This window comes from Clupea harengus, chromosome 23, assembly GCF_900700415.2.
Source record: "Clupea harengus chromosome 23, Ch_v2.0.2, whole genome shotgun sequence".
NCBI classification, from domain to species: domain Eukaryota; kingdom Metazoa; phylum Chordata; class Actinopteri; order Clupeiformes; family Clupeidae; genus Clupea; species Clupea harengus.
The window spans coordinates 5570656-5591949 of NC_045174.1; the positions used below are offsets into that span (position 1 = coordinate 5570656).

General features: G+C 43.3%; 1 protein-coding gene across 1 annotated transcript; it reads right to left on the bottom strand.

Moving 5' to 3' along the window:
- Positions 1–16970: 16970 nt before the first annotated feature.
- Positions 16971–18974, bottom strand: foxi1 (forkhead box i1). Its single transcript, XM_012831042.3, has 2 exons — positions 18070–18974; positions 16971–17846 (listed from the first exon to the last, which is right to left on the bottom strand). The coding sequence occupies exons 1-2, from the start codon at positions 18662–18664 to the stop codon at positions 17287–17289; spliced, it is 1155 nt and encodes a 384-aa protein (XP_012686496.1). The 5' UTR covers positions 18665–18974; the 3' UTR covers positions 16971–17286.
- Positions 18975–21294: the final 2320 nt, after the last annotated feature.

Below are 21294 nucleotides of genomic sequence, written 5' to 3' on the forward strand. Positions count from 1 at the left end.
CTCAGGGTGAGGGCTTACCAATGCCTGCGTTTTTTTTTTTTATACTCGGAAACTTAGGTGCAACTCGCGTTCAAATGAAAAAACTCCGTTTTGATTGGTGGATCAGGAGCAAAACCGTATTTGATTTGTTTGGGTCAGTCCAGCCCCTTGCATTTCGCCACTGAGGGAGCTTTCACTAACCAGTGACAGGTCGGCGGTAGTTTTTTTTTTTCTCCGTCTGTGACATCGCGCCCCCCCTGCAGAGTGTTCGCGCCCCCCACTTTGAGAACCACTGCTTTAGGGTATGCACTGTGACATATTTTTTGTCTGGTTAAGGCCTTCTGTCTCTTCTGAAAAACAGGAGAGGGATAATGTACCAATGTCGTTAGGCTACACCTTGTATGCTTTTAGCTTTGCGTTCCAAGGCGAGAGGGATAACAGACGAGGGAAGATGAAAGGGAAATGGGGATGGGGGTGCGAGGTGGGGTTGCAGGGCCCTCAGTGAAGCGAGACGGCACCAGAGATCACAGGGCCACCGCTGTAACCGAGAAAGGGAATCAGATGTGGTTCAAGCTGTTCCTGGGTCAGGCACTAACATAAAACGCACTGAAGTGGAGCTGAGCTTTTGCTTACTCTCTGGTGCTGCCACAGTCGATTCAACACCTGTGTCGGCAGACCTCTAATTAACCGCTGGCCCACAACATTTAGAAATGAATCGAACCTACTTGGCCTTTCTTTCGCTCTGCAAACGGCAAGCTCTTGGTAGCCAACACAGTGTGGCGCTGTAACCAGTGACATGCTAGCCAAATCCCTCTATTCACAAAGTAGCTGTCAGCATCTCCTCTGAGCAGGCACTGACAGAAGCCAGGGTGTCTCAGGGCAGTCAGATGGGAAACGATAGATTAGAATAAAAGCAAAACGTTCTGGCTGCACAAGCCAGCAATGACGGGATTAGAGGATTTGGAGCTCACTGCCTTAGAGCTGTCAATCAGTGTCTTGTCCATGTTGGGCTGCAATTTACTCCCGTCTTAGCGTGTCCCTCCTCTTTAACTTCCTTTGTTGACTCAATCCTTGTCCCAGACACCCAGAGCACCAACAGAAGAGTGGAAGAGGGCAGCAATCATTGTCACAAGGCACTACAAATTACCTGCCTCGCATCAGGGCCACTTCAAATTGCGCCTTTTGGAATGTGAGTGCAATTCGAACCAGCTTTCCACACGTTCTTTTCATCATGTAGATTTCATTCATCAGTTCACAGCCAGGCAAAGCTGATGTCAGACTGTTTTCCTTGTCTGTCCTGTCTTCTTCTTCCTCCAGCCACCACTAATGATGGCTTTTAGAGTCTGCAAGTCACAGGACGAGGAATGACTCATAGACATTGATCTGACTTTTAGGAGACGTGAGTAAAGCCGTGTGCTTTTCTCTCTCTCTCTCTCTCTCTCTCTCTCTCTCTCTGTGTATGTGTGTGTGTGTGTGTTTGTGTTTATATTGGGTATAGAGCAGTTTGTCTCACAACACAAACACATTTGACCTCAAGCCATCCTCTGAAGCCAACTTGATCCACATTAACACAAATCACACTTTAACATGACTAAAAAATCTGCCCATACCAAATCTATCATAAAGTAGAGCACAGAAATAGAATAGAGGAGAACCAAAGCGAATGGACCTCCCAAAGTTTCCTCCTCTTTCCTGTCAATCTGTCACATTTGGATTGGGGAGGTGTCACCATGGGAAGGAAGAGTCATTAGGAGGTGTGTATGAGAGAGCGGGAGAGAGGAGACAAGTAAGAGGATCGCCTTGCCAGATCTGTCGTGAGGGCCTGGCCTCTTTGCACTTAGTGGCTGGGCTCAAGTCATCACGCAGGCGGGCACGCACCGGATGTCGGCCCCCTGGGGCCACACTCATCCCCCGGCCCCCATTGTCATCTGTCCATCTCTCACTCTCTCACTCAGCTATTCGCCTGGAGGAACCACACTTCCTCCGCATTCCGCTCTTCTCCTCCGCTTCTCTCCAGGAAGAGCAGAGAAAAGACGAGAGGGGTGTGTGTGAGGAGGAGGAGGAGGAGGAGGAGGAGGAGGAGGGTGGGGGTTAGTTCCGCCAGAAGGGTCATGGGTATATCAGTGTCTGCATGTTCAGCCATGTTGGCCTGCCATCCATCTCTTGACTGACACACAGCATGCCCACTCCTTTATCCGTTTTTAGTGACATAAAGCCATCCAGCTCCTTTATTAGGAAGTATTCATTTAGTCACCAGTTTAGTGTAGTCCACATTGGGAAATAATTATTTTAAAGATGAAAAGTAAAAATAGGCTTATCTTTACAAATGGCCATTTTATTTACACAACCTATTTTTCATAGTGTTATAGTCCAGTGTTTGTTAAATTGATGATTATATTTGGTCATTTGGCTTAATGTAAATACATTAATAATATATAATTTGTTGCATACAGCAAATAGGCCTAGGCTTAAAATGAGATAACACAAGAAATGGCACTCAAATGGTTTTCAAATGATTACATTGATAATGCTACACATATGTCTTCTTCTGCTGGTATAGATAAAAAATGTACCTCGTTCCACTTATTTTTCACAATGCACAAAGTTATCACCTTTATCTAAAAGCAGCCGTCTGACTGCACAAAGGGAGTGGGGGAGTCCTGGGACGTCTGCCCTGGACTGAGAGCTGTTTCCTGGGACGGTCGTGTCTGGGTCTCTGCCCACATGGAAGCAGAAGATTCTAGAAGAGTTCTGGTCCTGAGCGAGCTGCCATCTGGGCAGACGGTGGGATATCGGGTGCCTCCATGGCAGAGGTAGAGACCAAGGGCCTGTGGCTTTTGATGAGGGTTATGGGCAAGCAGCAAACCTTCCCTGAGCAGGAATGCCAGCAATGCCATGATCTGGCACAGCGGCACGGCCAGGTTGAGCGTGTCAGAGTGATCTATGGCGTCAGTAACACTAGCCCTGTGGAAAGATAGGGGAGTAAAACCGCCCGGCCAAACAGGCTTTTACACCCGTCACATTTCAATAGGGGCCGTGCGTAAACAGGGAGAAGGCGTCAATCATATTCATGGTGATTAATCACCGGCACAGACGGACTGGCAGGGCAAGAGGGAAGTGGGGGGGGTGGGGGGGTGGGGGAGACACAGGTTTGCTTGTGTTGGACTGTGATGGACTGTGTTTTGGTGTTGGATGAGAACTGCCGTTAGTTTGGCAGGCTTTAAGAGAGGTCAAACTGAAAACCAAAGCATATGGTAAAAAAGACTGCATTACGTTTAGCAGAATTCAGAGCATCGATATTTACTTAAAGATGAAACAAACAAAACATTGCTGCGATTTCTACCTGCATCCTTATAGTTCATGTAATGTGTATTTGTCTTATAGGTGTATTTGTCTTATAAGGTGGGTAGAGTGGAATTAGGGAGAACACACCTGGTATTTCTTTTTCTAGATAACTTGATCTGAGGCTTGTTGAACACCCTTTCTTGAGGAACACTATTCCAAGGCCCGTGGATGAATGGGTAACATGAATGGAAAGGGGTCTTCATGGGAGAAAAGGGTATGGATACCACTTAAAGTCAGGAAAGAATGCTTTGCCCGGGGGGCAGTTAGCTGCCCCCCACTGAATCCCACAGCCTCGTTCCTCCCAGTCACTCATTCAGATGGCCTTGTGTGGGGAGCGAGTGTCTCAGGTGCCGTCTCCACATCAGCCTTTACACCTCCATCTTCTTCATCACTTTATCTATGGATCAGTATGTGGGTCTGACTGATAGAACTATCAGGGCCATGGCCTGTATCGCCTTCCTACGTGTGTGTGTGTGTGTGTGTGCGTGCGTGTGTGCGTGTGTGTGTGTGTGTGTGTGTGTGTGTGTGTTTCTATTTAAATTCACTGGTAAAATTCACAGATTTAAAAAAATTATCTAATATTTTATATTGTATATTCATTATGTTGTATTGTGCATTATGCTTTATGTTTTTTATTGTTAATATTGTATTTTTTTAAATATGTCGCTTTGGACAAAAGTGTCTGCCAAATACGATAATACTGTAATATATTCGGCAAACAAATATTCAGCAAAGTGCTCACTGAAGGCAAGGAAAAATGTCTATGATGAGAAAATACAGCCATCACAGTGAATATGTTTCTGTAGATCTGGTTGCCTAGGTGAATTTATCTCACTAAACTTTTCTATCATTTACATCAATAGCAGACTTTCTCCACTAGGGGTCCTCATTCCTCCCCTTTTCTCAAAGAAATCTGGCACGGTATCTCTACCCTAGATACAGTCGGTGGGTGTATGGTCTGGCTGATTCAGACAGACATAAAATTGGAGCTGTATGGGAACCTGCTGCACTGAAATCTTTCAGTTGATTTATCCCATCATACGTCTCAGAGTGAGCGCGGAGACTAATATAAATGACGGGGCAGTCATACACGTGACATGATTTTTACTATATGTTCAATTTTAATGACACTTGATCTCACATCAATGTGCTGATACACACTGATATATGTGCGTGGTCAGTAAAGGTTCCCTTTCAGACTAGTCATGGTTCATTACATTCAGTAATGTCATTGGAGGAACAACACCTTAGACAGAGTTTCTCAAGGGGTGTTGAAATATGTTTTCAGAAAAAATGTCAGAGTTTTGTCTTATTAGAGTTTAACATTTTAATTTTTCGTTTTTTAGTGTTGCCTTTTCTTTAGATTCAGACAGTTTTCATGTTGACAGGGATTGTTTGAGTGTTGCTGATTTTGAACCAAATAATCCTAGACCTCACATGGCATACGGTTATTGGAGTAAAATGTTTTCAGTGGGTGACTCCAAACATTATTTCTTCTTCTTCTGGAGACTGATTTTTAATCCTTTAAGTGTGACACAAACACTTAACAAAGGAATGCTCCTTCTGCGTGCTTAAGCGCTGCCTGCTGCGAGCCCCAACTCTCTCTGCCACAAGATGTCAAAATAATCCAATCAGAGCTCTCAGGCGCTGGCACACCAGTGCAGGCTCAGTCATCATCCTCCCCGCAGTCCACAGCCTGCTACCCGCACAAGAGACACACCAGCCGGCCAGACGGATACACATCAAATGGCCAGCAAGAATATGCCAAAGACACATTTCGCAATTATAGACAAATTATAATTTTTTGTGCATTTACATTACCTCATGGTTGACAGAAACAGATAGAAATCTGACATTCAAATGGCTAATCTATGTATTGTCATCGGAAAAGAAAGGTAAGATATAGTTTCGTTTTGATGGTCCTTCATCTTGAGATGAAGGGGTCGTGTGTCGGATACGTCCTTCTCCTCATTGGCAAATGTTAAGACATGGAGACAGACAGAGACACTATGTCACGAGACAGACAGAGACACCGCAGCACAGCCCCAGGAAGGCCACTACTGTATACTCACCTGATCTGTCCCCCATGCCGATCTCCCGGCCCTGTTGACAGTAAACACAGCACAAAGGCTCCCACCTGACCCGCAGGTGTTTCACCTTCATCGTTCAAAGAGTCGCAGAGCGCCACAGGAAAAACAGACGTCCAAATGATGCTGGGATGGCTTTTCTTTACTCTTGCTTTATTTTAAATTCATTTTTATCGTCTTTTGAAAAGTTTGTTTGATATGTCAGATCAAGCTTATTTGTGATGTCAGGTTTGGCACTTATAGCAGAATATATAGAGTGATAGAGCCTTTTATATATCATATTGATATGGACAGACTCTCAGTTTCATGGGAGAGAGGGAGGACTGCTGTAGACTGGCAGCAAAATATGTATCAGCCTGTCATGAGCTCCACAATAATATGAACCCCCTGTCCCACATAACTAATATTTAATGTTTAATAATTAACAATTAACCTGTTATATGTTTCTATACCACATTGTTACCACCTATAACTTATTGTTTGTTTGTTTTTTATTTATTTATGTTAATTGTGCTTGTACATTTTATGTAAACATGCTTTGGCAATGTTGTATTGTATGCAGTCATGCCAATAAAGCCTTTTTGAATTGAATTGAATTGAATAGAGCCTTTTATAGCCTTTAATATTTATGTTTACTCTAAGTCTGTTTTCATGGCATGTAAATATTTTTTATTGGGGCTCTGACATACACTGCCCTGAAAGCTATTTTTCTCTCCGCCACTTCAAGTGACAAGTGGCACAACTAAACTACCATCTAGGGAAGGATCCTAACACCACAGACTTTGAATCCAAGTCTCTGGCTCAGGTTTCCTTGGCGGTGAAAAGGCCACTGCGTTTGATTCAAGTCGTCCGTGGCTTTGTCAGTAAATTTATAGCTATCCGATACGGACCTCTGCAGAGGCGTCAGGATAAATGAAGCATTGTCTGGGGAGGCACGTTCGCTCACCTCACCTCGCACAATACTCTGGCTGCCACGGTTTGGCATGAGTTTGGCTGCCAGTCAGAATCCACAATGTAAACCTTAGCAGAAGTCTGCATGGCCAAGAGAGGCCTCGCCCCAGGATAATCACTGCATTATTTCACCTACGACATGCTGCCACTCTCTTTGACTCCTGCCTGCCTTGCACCATTCCATTCCACTGCTTTCTTCTGTTTGGATGGCATGTCTTTACTAAAACCTGAGTTATGTTTCAGGGAGATGAAGCACTCAAGGGGTTTCATTGTCTTTCCCTGGACTAAACCCCAGTATACCTCAGAACACAAGGCTCTACTGAAGCACAGCTCTATAGCCATGCTCTGTTTACAGTCTGGAAAACACTTGACAAATACACACACAATGGCACATCACACAGCCTAACCTGACAGGCTAGACAGCCATGTACTTATACTTATGAAAGAGCTTGCTGGTGCTTGAGGTTGGTGGTCTGATGGTCTTTCTATGAATCATATTATAGATACCAGGCCATTTCACCGCAACAGATCAGCTGACTAGTTTACCCCCTTAATTGAAGGCACTGTATCATCAATGGCATGGCGGAATTACTATCCTGTTCTTCATGCTGTTAAGTTAATATAGCTGGGCATGACTCCGAGTGGCCTCCTAGCCATGATATAATGGCTCTGTCTATGAACCAAACCCAGCGGCCCTTCACAGGTGCTCATTTCATTAACTATAATCGTTTGACGATTGCTCGTGTTATTAAAAGAGAGTGCAGCCTGCAAATGGGGAGGGGGGCAATATGTGATGGAAATGATTGAGGCAAGGGATGGGGTGGGGTGGGGTGTGTGGGTTGTGTGTTGAGGGGGTGGGAGAGTGGGGGTGGTGGGGGGTTAAACACAGCGATCCTACATGGGTAATGAGAGAGCCAGCAGAAGCGGCCTATTACCCTGTCAGCTCTAGTACCATTAGGAACCATTAAAGGAGCCCAGTGCTGGGAGTCATCCTCATTATATTTATTGGATAGAGGAGCTGATTGATGTTGGTTTGGCAGTCCATGTGTACCCTCTCTCCACGTGCCATCCCTGGTATCCTGCACGGTTTTTAAAAAAGACAAGGTACATCACAGTGCCACAGTTTTCTGTGGCAAAAAAACAACAACATTTTGGCACCTGATTCTGCTTATAGATATGTCCCATTGAAAACATACAGCGTATGAACATATATTCAAGTATATGAAATCATCTTCAAGTGATTTAAGTATATATAGATGGATGTTACCCCTTTTGTCAGTCAAAACAATTGCAGAATTCGGATATTTTAAAGTGTGCCATAGTACAGTGAATTCCTGAGAGTGCTGGTCAAGGGAGTTCACATCTGGTTCATCTGATGTGACACGAGGAGGCAGCGGTGCTGTATTTCCCTGTGTTGACATGTACGCACTGAAGGGACTTGGCCCCATCATCTCAGGCAACAGGTGAGCCATCAATAGCCCTTCACGCCTTTGTTGTTAAGTGCTTTAACACACACTCCAATCAAAGGGAAACACAAACATCATCCAGTAATGGATTATTTTGGGGTGGAGGCTCCCATTAATTTAGTGCAGAATTGCAGATGATCTCTTATTCTGTCAGAGTTCTTCTTGTCACGTGGGAACCAGCCGCACATCCCCAACCAACCTTGCACCTGATTCCCCCATCAGCTCAACCCCTCCACACCAACCTTCAAAGGCACAAAGGGCCTGGCAGAGTATGCGTGAACTCATTATGTTCTAATCATATTTAAATGTCTTTTGGGGAGGGTGGTCTGGCCCTCGGCCCTAGGCCAGCATGCCTGCCTCAGAAGACGGAGACTGGGCTGCTGGGCTGGTAGACGTGCTCCGGCCCATTAGCCTGCAGACAGGCCGCGGCCCCAGTGGGAGCCTCTCGCTGCAGACAGGCAGACTGGCTGTGGGGCTACCACTGCCCCCCCTCCCCATTGTGTCTTAACTGCAGGCTGGTCGGATCATTAACATAATGATAAGATAGTGACACCTCCCTTTGAATTCTATTAGCAGGTCAGAAAGGAGAGGCTAATGAAAGGGATAATTACACAATTTACAGAGGGAGGGGCGCTAAACACTTTCCAAAAAAAGAGCTCTGCCAAGACTGCCTTACCCACCTAATTACCCAACTACCTGTACCACACTACCTAAATCACATACTTTTAGTGGATGCTGTAATAATGGTCAAAAGATAGTAAATGTTCTTCGGGTAATGAGAGGTGCTTTTAAAGTTCTACAACACAAACCATTTCCCTTGTTTAATTCAATCATTTAAAACACAAACCATTTCCCTCGTTTAATTCAATCATTTACATTTTGAAAATGCCCAATGAGTCATTTGAATATTATCCAGTAATGGTTTCTCCTGTATTTCCCATGGGAGAGCCCTTGGTTTGAGTGTGGTGTTTGAGAGAGGACTCAGTTGGGGAACAAGAGGATCACAGGTCATCGGTGTGTTCCTGACCCTGGTGACGAGCGTTTCAAAAGCCGATCCATGCTGAGAGCGGCAGGAGTCAGAATAACAACAAGGAAACAGAATCACACAGCCCAGGTGGCTCTGTAAGCCTGACTGTAGCCATGACAACATGGCAAGTTAGAGATGTCTTTTATTGGATATTACTTTTTATATATATATAAACCCCACGTACCAATATATCATGTTGGTTTATGCAGTCTCAGAATTATGCTCTGATCTGGAATAAAAATAATCTTGCCAAAATGCAAAAAAGTAAGCAACTAATTTGTTGTGCTTCATAAATCCATCAGGGTTTTCTGTAAGGGGTTTTGTTTCTTTGCAAAGTACTGAAAATCTTTTATTGGGTCTCAGGTTCTGGTAACCTTATCCTTGATCTCACTTCTACCATGTCTCCAAGCACAGCTGAGGATATACTGTCTGTATCTCAACCGTCGCCATAACCTCACTACCATCACTGCGCTTACAGATGTGGAAATATCTCCTCTCTATTCCGTCAAAAGCATCAGATGGAATCATTCTTGGCCTTTGCCTTCAAAGCACTTCTCTCAATAAAAACACAGTTCATTCTAGTCCGCCGGAGCTCGCTGCAGGGACTTGTCCTACATCATAGTTCTAAAATTGCCCATTTCAAGTGGGGGCATGTCAACACCCTTTGGACTGTAACACTGGTGTCACAATGACACTGTCATCATGCGGCTGGCGAAGCACACTCACAGTGCTTATGTGATGTAACATGGCTGGAATGCGGTCATGTGACAACAGTGAGGGAATTGTGTTAAATGTGTTGGAGTGACATGAAGTGATGTCCCTCCTTCCCCTCTCCCAAAGTACTGTGGGGATTAACCAGGGCGGAGGTTCGGGGCAGAGACGGCGGCATTAGTGGTTGACTGGTTGAGTCTGTGGCCGAGTTTGACTCAGTCTGTGTGCGTGTTCTGTGTTTATGGTTGACACACGGGGGAATGTTTGGGGTTTGTGCTGTTAGCCACAACTAGAAGAAGAACAGAGAGGGACTGGAGAGCTGATCCAAAACAGCTTGCCTCTGTTCTTTAAATTCAAAAATTAAGAATAATAGTTATTTACATTTTTTTTTTTAATTCTCATTAAATATTTTTTTTTTCCAGAGCACATAATCCAGGTTTGGTCATTTTAAGAGTAAAACTTTAAATTAAGGTTTTAAAACTTAAAAAAAGAAGAATCTAATAAGAAGCCTGGGCAAATGAGCCTTAAAGAACAGCATGTCTTTGAAGGGAAGTGGAACCGAATCAGATCCCACAGAACACCTCTGATTGGAGAATAATGACCTACATTAAGGGGATGATCACCTTATCACAGCCTTCCATCTGAGAGAGAGAGAGAGAGAGAGAGAGAGAGAGAGAGAGAGATAGAGCAGTGAAAAAGGCCCCTCTGCACCCCCTCTTCTTCTAAAGTGATAGCAGCTGCCTTAGAAGTGGCTCTTGGCCTTGAAGTCCAGGGCCGGATTAGTGAGGAGCACAATGGGAGCGTTTGGAGGGGGCATGCCTGGACCTTTTGAACAGGTATCATTTGGTCCCTTCAGCCGTAGATCATCCGCGGCTTACGCAAACCCAGGCTGAGGAGAGGCTCGACCAGAACCTTCACCCCACTCCCTCAGAGCAAAGCGTTTGATGGCCAGAGACAAGTTGGAGCGGGTGGGAGTACTGGAATGCAGCTTTTAAAATAAGGGATCGGTGATCGGTGAGGTGTGTGTGTGTGTGTGTGTGTGTGTGTGTGTGTGTGTGTGTGTGTTTGTGCGTGTGTGTGTGTGTGTGTGTGTGTGTGTGTGTGTGTGTGTGTGTGTGTGTGTGTGGTGTGTTAGTTGCTGTGTGAGTTGCCATCATTGTGCAATTGCAATACCATGCCAGTATCACAAGGTAGAACAGATATAGAAACAGTATATGTTTGCATCACACAGAAGCATAGTAAGGTCTTGTCTTCAAACTTTCAGATTCAATTCATTTCTTTCCTAACCCGATGTGGTGGTTAAGGTTAGATTTATGGAAACAGGTGGGGGAACACTAATTTTAAACAAATGACTGAGATAACTGTTAACTGTTCTGTCACACACAGTCGTTGGAGCCTTAAGCACAGCCTTTAACCCATAAAGACTCCAGGGCTTCCCTCTTCCCTGGTGATCTTATCAGGCCTGACAACACAGCTCTGGCACTCACCTCAACCTGCCACTAAAAAACAACTCCCATTTACATCACCGGCACAACCTGCTTGTAGCCTGCAGATCTAAATGATCATCTCTCCATGGTGTTTAGAAAGACAGCAACAGCCCCATGACAATTCCTCCAAATTATCCAAACTATGTTTATTAATATATATATATATATATATATATATACAGTATATATAAAAATAAATATTTATATATTTATGATCATAAGGCTAATAAGCTATTAATAATGCTGTGAGTATGCAGTAATGTGTACAAATGTTCTGATATGATATATGATGTAGTCCATAGACTGACGCTGCTACAGCAAGTTATATCTGTATTGAGCAGGTGAAAAGGTCATCCAAAGCCAGCTTAATTCATTATGTTCAGAGCCATGAAGTGGAACTATCAAATTAGTGCCATCAAAATGGAGTTGTGGGAAACATCAGTGCCAAGACTGGCTTCTGTCATCCACATTGTCCTCACTCAGCAGGGGTCCTTAGTACTGTGTAAAACTACAACACGATGAGTTTTGACATGGGCCATGGATAAAGGATGATCTACCCACAGTTTCCGTGATGTGGGAACCAAGGTGTTGTCCCTCCGAGGGTCATCCGGATCCAGCCGAGTGGGAGACACGGGAGGGATATGTTACGCTGTTGGGAGGATTGGCTTTCCGGCCCGAGACAAGCTGAAACTGGGGATTTAGTGAGCCATCGTTCTAGCGGGTTAATCCCGGCAACTCTTTGATTCTTCCTGCAGGCTACTGGGCTGGCAAACGCCGTGCTTCCCTGGTGAGAGAGGCAGCCCCCGCTCAGTCAACAAGTAAGACACATTTCAGCGCTCTTGAAAGTGCTGACAGTAGCCATGACAAGACTATTTAGAATAACATATGTACATGGACAGAAACACATATCTACATAAAAACATACAGATGTACTGCAGAATCACATGGGCTCATGTTCCTCCAGGACCACAAAGCCCAGCTCTGTATAGAATTATCCACATGTTATTTATTTCTCTGCGGACGGGATCCCATGCCGTTATCAGCCCATAGATTACGGCTTTTATGGTGGCAGTGTGGAAGCTGCTGAAACCGTACCAGGTCATGCCAATAGATTGGTATTATCCTCAGCTATCAGATGTACACGCCATGTTTTTTCAGTGCTGTGAAGAAAGGGCCTTTTTTTCCATAGGACTGGCAGCTAAAGGACTACCTCCGAGCTGTCATCATATTGTACCCTTATATATTTAACTTCCTGGAGAGATCACGCTGTAATATAAGATATTCCACTGTAATTCTCATTGACTGGTACAGACAGATGCGGAACGTCAGGGTGGGTGTACAGCAGGATGGGCCCCCTGTCTGTGCCCCTCCTATCAGTTTCTTGGCTCAGACGGGGCAGCAGACTCGTCCTCCACTGTACCCGCTCCAGCATGGGCACGGCGCTAAGAGAGGCACGGAGAGATTTATGCCCTCAGACGCATGATGTTCCTTTGGGATCACACTCTGACCATAGAGTATGTTGTCACTTTGTCATCTATGACATGTTTACACAAGAAAGTGAATTTGTCCTTAGCTTCATGATCAAACCGCTAGGCTTAATCACCTCTGGTGATTTGTTTCAATATCTGTGATATTCTAGCTTGTGCATATACCTTATTATAACTGTATGTTAGCTCTGAATAGCCCCATACAAAGTGTTCCCATTTGTCACCATATCAGACATCTGTCCTATTCTTAAGTGCATATGTCTGCCACCGTCGCAGACCTGGCAGCCTCTTCTTTAATACTATCAGTTAAAAGGATCTTCTAATGGCTAATGGAAGTAATGTCTCACACCTTGGCGAGTGCAACTTTATCCAGTGGCGATTCATCACTCCAGCCCGTGTCACTCAGCAGCTGACGGCTCGCCCTCGGGCCTAACAGCACAGGCTCCGCTCCGCTCCCGCAACCTCACGCTGTAACACAATCCACAAGGATGAGCCTGCAACAACAACCCCCTCCCAACACACACACACACACACACACACACTCACACACACACAGAGGCCTACTCACACACACATATATACACACACAATCAGATAAACACACAAACTTAAACATACAGCGGTTCAGGAAAATGAATGGAAGGCGAATAAATAATGTATGATGATGGTTATTAATTTGTTATTTAGCAATTAACTAGTATTTTGGGGATTTGGGGGATTTTTATTTTCTATGGACGTCTTATGAAATATGTGTCCAGTACACAAGAGGACCTGAGTCTTTGTGGGAAACATGAAAGTAATAGTCAGGCAGGCACCTCTGTAAACAGACGCTGAGTTAAATGGATGAGATGCCATCGTCCATTTTAAAAAGTATGGCAAGTGTTCAGGCCTTCATCTTCTACTTCTCCTCTGTGTGGACATGATTGCTTCCCTCACATGGAAACGAGGAGCGGAGTGATATTTCCTGTACTCGCCATGGTTAACAGGATTAAGTGAACACTGTCCCAAATACTATCTCAGGGGCCGGGGTGAGGCAGCACCTTCACTAACTCTCTAGTGATCCCTGTGCGCCTGAAACCTCTCATTATGGTCTTAGCTCCTCAGACGACCATGGGGCACAGAGAAGACACACACACACTCCCATCTTTCCCATCCATTCCCTGGGGTTGGTCAAGTAAGGCGAGTCTGAAGTTTTTGTGATAGAGACAGGGAGAGACCGAGACAGAGACAGACAGTGAGATGTATGGAGATATGGAGACAAAGATGGAGAGAACTCCGGTTCTCCTGCCCCACTGACAATGTGCAGCAGGCATGCAAAGAGCTGCCCCAGGCTGGAGGGGGGCACTGGAGCGTCACAGGAGTGGAAGCCAGAGCAGGACTCAAATTAATCGATTCATGGAGCAGCTAATGGAACTGGAAGAGGGGCTGTGGGAAGACATATGATGCTGACGATTGCGTGGCACCCACATAGTAGGCAAACTTTTGGGTTCACTGTGGGCTTGTGTAGGCTATGTTATTTAAATGTGCCACAGTTTTCCCTAATTATATAAATAAGCATGAAAAACAATACAAAAAAGTAAAGACTTTTTGATCATTAAAGCCCTTGATGTCTGATGTATAGGTATTACATCTCATATGGGGGGAAAACTTCACCCGAGGTTACCACTTTACTTCTCTTTGCCCTGTCCCTGGTGACATTATTATAATGTGTCATTCAGGATGGGTGTAAAATGCATGAGTTCTGCTTCCAAACTGCCTGCACTGAAAAGTTGACATGCCGATTATCCTCATATAGGATGTTGATGGATGTGGTACGAGTTTCGATGGATAGTGCACAAAACTCATTGTGATGTACATTGCCTCTTTCAAATGTAGGCCTACACACCAGCAAACTTCAGACATCACCTGACGTGCATAAAAAATGTACATGTGGACGCACTCGTTTTGTCAAGACGTTTCACTTTACGAATACATCAAGCGAATAGTTAAATGCGCATAGGGTCGATCGAAACTGCAGTCACAACCAATTAGGCAATCAACTGTACATGGCATGATGTGCATCTTAGAAGACACAGGGGTTTCCCAAAGTATTTTTAACGCCACGTCATTCCTAAGTTATACCTTATGTTGAAGCCCACCTTAACGTTTTTAGATGTTTCCCAGAACGTCCTTAAGTACGCTATACCTTCTGTAAGAGATACTATCGTATGGTTGGTCTGAAGCACTCTTACCTTAACACAGTTTTCAGATAAAACAGTTTTCAGAGTCTACAAATCGTGTTACGTTATGTTATGTAAGGACTGCGATGTATTACCAATATATGTGTTGCATTAAATGTTGTGCTTCATTAAATACAAAATAAAAAACACTGCTATGAATAAATAAGTAATTATTTAATCTCCTGCGATTACAAATCTATAAGAAACATATAGCCAACAGCTATACTTATTTATTTTGACTTGCATTTGTTCTTTCTAATAATGGTCACCTGCGCTCCAATCTGAGTCATGCCCATGCTCAACTACGTAAATGATAATAATCGATGGCATATATGAATAAGAATAATGTAAAAAGAATAATGTAAAAAAAACATGGATTTAGCTTGTTAAGGTATACGTTGGAAAGTATCTCTTATGGGAACTCTTAGGGAAAACACGCGTAGAAAAGTACACAACTTTAGTAAGATATAAATTCTTCGTAAAACGCTAAGAGACACCCAGAAAACCCAGCCCAAGCTTCTAAATGTAGTGGATGTACATAAACAGTGCGCAATTATAAACAACCATGCCATATGGTCTGATTCTAGTTCAAATTACTAAAAATGGAGCTGAACATTGTTGCATACCTTATCAATGGGATACTTGTTGCTGTGAGAACTTGTTTCTGTTTGACAAAAATACCCATTGTTAAATTGGTGCCTCTGCTTCATAGATAACAAGAGGAAAATGCGGTCTGAGTGATATAATTTGTTCCCAGTTCTGAGGTCACAATGTTTTCAATCGGGCGCATGGGGGGTCTCTTGTGTTGCCAGCCCCAATTGTGTCGCGGCCAAGGGCACGAAAGTCTTGTCAATTTTGTTTTGTACCAGACAACAGAACGCAAGAGCTCACTCAATTATGAACCAATTATGAGGTGTTTTCTTTTATTTACTTGCTTTGATTTCATACGCACTACATATTGTTATTAAATGCGACATGAGTAGGCAGCTGAATTGTCCTCAGCATTACCATGGGAGAGCACCCACTTATTAATTTTCCTGTTTCAGAGCAGGAACAACATGCTCTTGTTTTAGCCTCCATCGGTAGGACAACAGTACATGTACAACAAAGGCACTTTACATGGGGCTTTGCACTCAGATGAATCGCACAGTGAGGAATTCCGGTGCGCTTCACAGTTCATAGGTAAACTGAAATAGAATCATTAAATATTCTCACGATTGAGAAAGCATTTACGTTTCAATGCATGGCTCCACTGACAAATATTTACACATTTTTAAACTGGAAATATTAATAGGAGATTGTCCTTTAAAGATATGTTGGTAGCATAGCCTTACGAGGTCATTTTCCCCTATACTGTCAAATAAGCCGAATATAAATACAACGACCCAGACCAAAAGCTGAACTCTTGAACTTCGTGGAAATAAAGCTGTGATGACTTGTTGAAATCGGCTATATCCAAAGTGACAAGCGGAAAATGTCTCGGTCTCACCAACTGTTTTCATGTAGTTGAGACACTCGAGCTAATAGATAGAAAACTAAACCACTCGTGAATCCAAACGTGGACCCCAGAATAATTGAATCACCGTATCAGTGCAATACAGTGAATATTCAAAAGTTGCCTACTTAGTAAATAAACAAAGAGAAAGCGTGCAGGAAAGTGTGCTGAGGTAATGAGGGAGTTCGGCTGGAGAAGCGGTGGATTTCTGTCCATCTGAAGAGTGCAATTAAGGGAGCCCGCAGTAGGGGTGCGGATTAATTAAAACGCTCGATTAACCTTGAAATTCTTCATATAAATAATTGTCAGTCCAATATATTTTCGGTGGGTGATCTTTTGTTGTAAAAAAAACAGAGAAGGGGTGATATAAACTCTACAATGAATCCATAGTTGTTTTCACAAGCCTACAAGAAGTGTCTTTTTTTTTCAAAGGTGATTAGCTCATTTTTGGCAGAAACCAGCGGTGGCCCGTTTCGTGTTGCTGTAGTTTATACTTGATAGTAGGCCTAACACAAAACTAGTCTGTGAGAATGTTAATTCCAACGAAAGGAATACTGAATGTCTACAAGAGAGCAACTTGTAGCTACGCCTCTTGTAGATTCATCAGTTGTTTTGAACTGAAACACTTGAAACCAGGTGCTGATTTGACATGACATTTATTTAAAAATGACAACAATGTTAAATAATCATTACAAAATGGTACATCGTTTCTCCAGAATAAATGCACTTGCATGTAAAATCATTCCTCAGAGAAAGCAAGGGAATTTGAGCTGTACAGGGTCATTTCATTCAAAATGAAAATGAATTGGAAATCTGGTTGAAATTTCCATTCTAAGTTATAGTACATTTACAAAAACTGACAACTTTTGTCAAACAACGCTTGTCCTTTTAGAAACGTCATTCGCCTACAGTGCAACCATAGGGAGATATACATGGCTCAGTTGTCAAATCTAGTAGTGACCTATATACTGAAATGTGTGGATTGTATTAGCACTCACAGAGTACACTAGCCTACACGTTGTAAACCCATATCTAAACTTCTGTTCCGTCACGGCTGTATATCAAATTGTTGACACTGAAATGATTTGAGAGGTGATTGCTTAGACTACCAGAGGTTGTTCCTGTGTAATAGTTCATTCTGTTGCCAGTGAGCGGACTGCCATCGGAGTTCAGAGGAGTAATTTGAGTTGGCGAGTAAGAACCAAGTCCAGACATGCTCTCTCTGCCCTGTGACAGATCCCCTAGTGGACCCGTGTTGAAGTCCCTTCCTCTGATCCCGGTGTTGCTGCTGGTCATGATTGAGTTCATGTTGGAGACGAAGCTGTTGAAACAGGGGCTGTGTTCGATGGAGGGTGACGGCGAGGACTTGGAGTCGCTGGAGCTCGGGGAATTCTGGAGACTCTGAGGCGACGCGCTCATGATGCTGGCCGTGTCGGAGAGCTTTACAGCCGCAGTGTCCTCTGATTTAACTGACATAACAGTGTTGCTGCCGCTGTTGTTGGCATCCGCGCGTCTCTTCCTCTTTCTCCTGAAGTTTCCATTATCGAACATCTTCTCACAGTTAGGGTCCAAAGTCCAGTAGTTCCCCTTACCTGTTGGCGTGAAAATAAAGACGTGAGTTGACAGTTAAGGCGAAGTACAAACTAAGTGATAAACTGAGACTGAAGGTTGGCAAATGTATGCATCTTTGTTTTTATAGTTTTACGGTAGAATTTCAGATAGGCTTTCCTTGCAGAGAAGATTCAGAACGTTTCAGCACAGAGGTTTAAGCATGTAACAAGTGCTTTAGCATGTAACAAGTGAAATCAAACATACCTGGATCATCCTCGTCCCGTGCCACTTTCTTGAAGCAATCATTCAAGGATAGGTTGTGCCGAATCGAGTTCTGCCATCCCGCTTTGCTCTTTTTGTAAAAGGGAAAGTTTTCTGCGACGTACTGGTATATTTGGCTCAGTGTCAATTTCTTATCCCCTGCGCTCTGGATGGCCATGGCAATCAACGCCGAGTAGGAGTAAGGTGGTCTCACCATCTTAAACAGTTCTTGCTGGCTTGATATGGAGAGCCATCCGAGGTCGGCCCCTCCGAAACCCGTAGGAGGTGGCAAGAACTGCCGCTGATTTGTCCCATATCCCGACGGAATGTAGGACGTTCCATTGGTGCCGGACAGGTAGGGAGAAGAGTTAATACCCGGCCCGTTCAGCCACAGGTAGGGGTTAGTTGATGGGGAACTATACTCCCCAAGACCATAGTTTGTTGTGTGCCCAGGTGGCCTCTGCGAATGATGATGCAGATTCTGCTGGTACATGCCGAAGTTGTCGCAATACACAGCCATATCCAGGATTTCTTGTGCGCTGTGGTGCTGAATTGGACCTGATTGCTGATTAGATGTCTGTTGTCCAAAAGCGTTCATAATCCGTTCAAATCAGCTGCCAGTTGACAGTGATACACCCGTCCAAAATATCAAGCTCAAATGATTTCCAGCTATCGACTGCCTTCCTTCTCAGACAGACTCTTCCTGGAAATTGGGGACAGAAGTTAATGGGAGTATTTATGGGCTCCAAGCAGGTAGACAGCTGAATGAATGTGTGACAACCCCTCCCACTGACACGCTCCACTCCCATTGTCTTGCTGATGGGCGCGTTCAGAACCTTGAAGGATTTTTAGTTCAAATCGCGTTATCCCTCCTAATTTAAAAAATCTGACACGCTGTAATAATTTATTTGAGACATTTTGAATGTTTATTTATTCATCTATCTGTCATTTATTTGGCTACATGTGGTGAGTTAACAAGCAGTTGATGTAAGCAACATGTTTACATTCACCTGCGCTACACACTTGTTGCTGATTATAACTAAATTAAATATGATGTTCTGATTTATCTATTGTAAATAAAATGCCACAGTTTCAAACGGGTAAATATCCATTTGTAATACTAAAATGAAAGACACTCTTTTGAGTTTTGGGGGGCTATAATTCACCGAAGAATTTAGACAGGTAGGCTACGGTTTAGCTCCACTACATGAACTGACTGATTACTCTTTAATCAATAGCAGTTTATATTATCCTTGAAAATGTGAAACTTTGAATATTAAAATGTGCTTTTAATATTATAGAAAGTTATGCAGTCCAGGTCTCTGTGTACAAAGGTTGTGCTCCCCGGCTGCATCTGTGTCGTTTTGACAATATTGCAGGAGCTGGCAAAGGAAACTTGACAGCAAATAAATGCAACAGACAAAATTCTTGTTGTGTTAAAAACTTGATAGAAACATGAGAAGGTTATTAAATTTCATTCATATATTCAGATGCCAATGTTTCCACATAAATCATTGTGTTCAATGGCGACATCTTGGCTACTCAATTTTCTGTTTCCAGATGATGATTGATTAATATTCTTTTTTTTAATATTTGAAAAAGGGGTCCACCTTCTATAATGGCACTATGTTACACACACACACCAACCCAGCACCACTATTTCTTCATCGAGATGGTGTGAAAAAAGCAAGACCCTCTATTCTATATACTAGGCCTACCTAAATAAATAATTGTCAGCAAATTATTCAGGATTTCGTAACACAACACGTTTACAACTACAACTACAGTTTATTGGCGAATTAATTAGACGCGTTCTGGCTACAGATGTAGTTAGGAATGATTCACAAATGCATTTTCATCCACGACCCATTTATGAAGACGGGACTTGTAAGGGCATGTTCAGTGAGGAAACGTTGGCAGGTAGGACTATGGACAGCCGTGACATTAACATGAATTAAAGACACATGCCAACTTGAAGTAGGCCAATGGAAGATTGTATTTATTTTTTCCTTGATGTAGGTCGTCTCTCGCATAAAGGAGATATGTTACTTTGGTCAGAAACATATCCGATGTACACATAATTTAGACCATTACATTTGAAATGAGAGGCCAGCTGAAAAAAAGACAAGAGAAGGAATTGCTCTGCTACGTACATTTGCAATTCATGAACCGAAACCCACCCGGTGTCACGGGACCCTTAAGTGTTCTGCCTCCCTCTGGTGTGATGCAAAACTGCACGTGTGTTTCGTCTGTAGGGGCTGAGTATGATGTTTAAGTACAGCGCTTTTCGTCTGTAGGGGCTGAGTATGATGTTTAAGTACAGCGCTTTCCCAGCTATTCAGTTTCCCAGACGCGCGGGCATTAATACATAAACAAACGAATGCATTTATTCATATTAAAGGTATTTTTTCTCTGTCTAATACATTTAGATAATGTCAAAGTCTACTACAACTTTAGGCCTATAAGGGATTAGTCAATGGACAAGTCAGTGGTCAAATATTGCCAGCCTCTGGTTGTCAATACTGCCTTCCATTCATTCTTACATGCATGCACACACACAGTGAAAGCTGAATACAGTTCAAAGGTGTTCTTTCTTTGTAAATGTACATAACCTTATCAGATCACAAATTTGATATCCAGACTTATCAAAATGGAAAACCTTCAACTGCTTCATTTATGAAGGAATGAATCCTCACAAAATAATTGCATTATAAGAGCAAAGCAAACAGCAGCCCAAATACTGACCTTAGAAGCCGATTGATAAGAAAAGTAAAGATGTCTTGTACTATCACTAACCAATTGGGACATGTGGAATCATGGCAGTTGCAGCCTATACACGCACCCCCCATGATGCCGTCTAAGGAGGAGGTGTGTGTGTGTGTTTGTGTGCGTGTAATTACCATGCATTTGTTTCTGCCCCTGCTAACCAGCAGAACATTCCTCCTCTCCATGACCTTGGTGTAATTGCATGGCTCCGAGGTGTGGCTGAAGAAATGAACCTGTGCACCAGTGGCAGTCTGTGAAGCTTAGGAGGGGGGAATGACTTCTCAGCCCTACATGAAACTGCTCATCACATGTTTGACACTGGGAAGCAAATTGCTCAAGACTTATTCTTCATCATATCAACCTAGCATGTTCAAGCGTTTATATGAAGTCACCACAATTGTTTTGACATGAGCTGTTGAGAAGGTTTTTCTAAAACAGTTTTTTTTATGCTTTTTTTGTAAA

Coding starts and splice junctions, on each gene's coding strand:
- foxi1 (XM_012831042.3), bottom strand. CDS start 18,664: ATGAACGCTTTTGGACAACAGACATCTAATCAGCAATCAGGTCCAATT. Junction 17,847..18,069: donor ACGGGACGAGGATGATCCAG/GTATGTTTGATT, acceptor TCACGCCAACAG/GTAAGGGGAACTACTGGACT.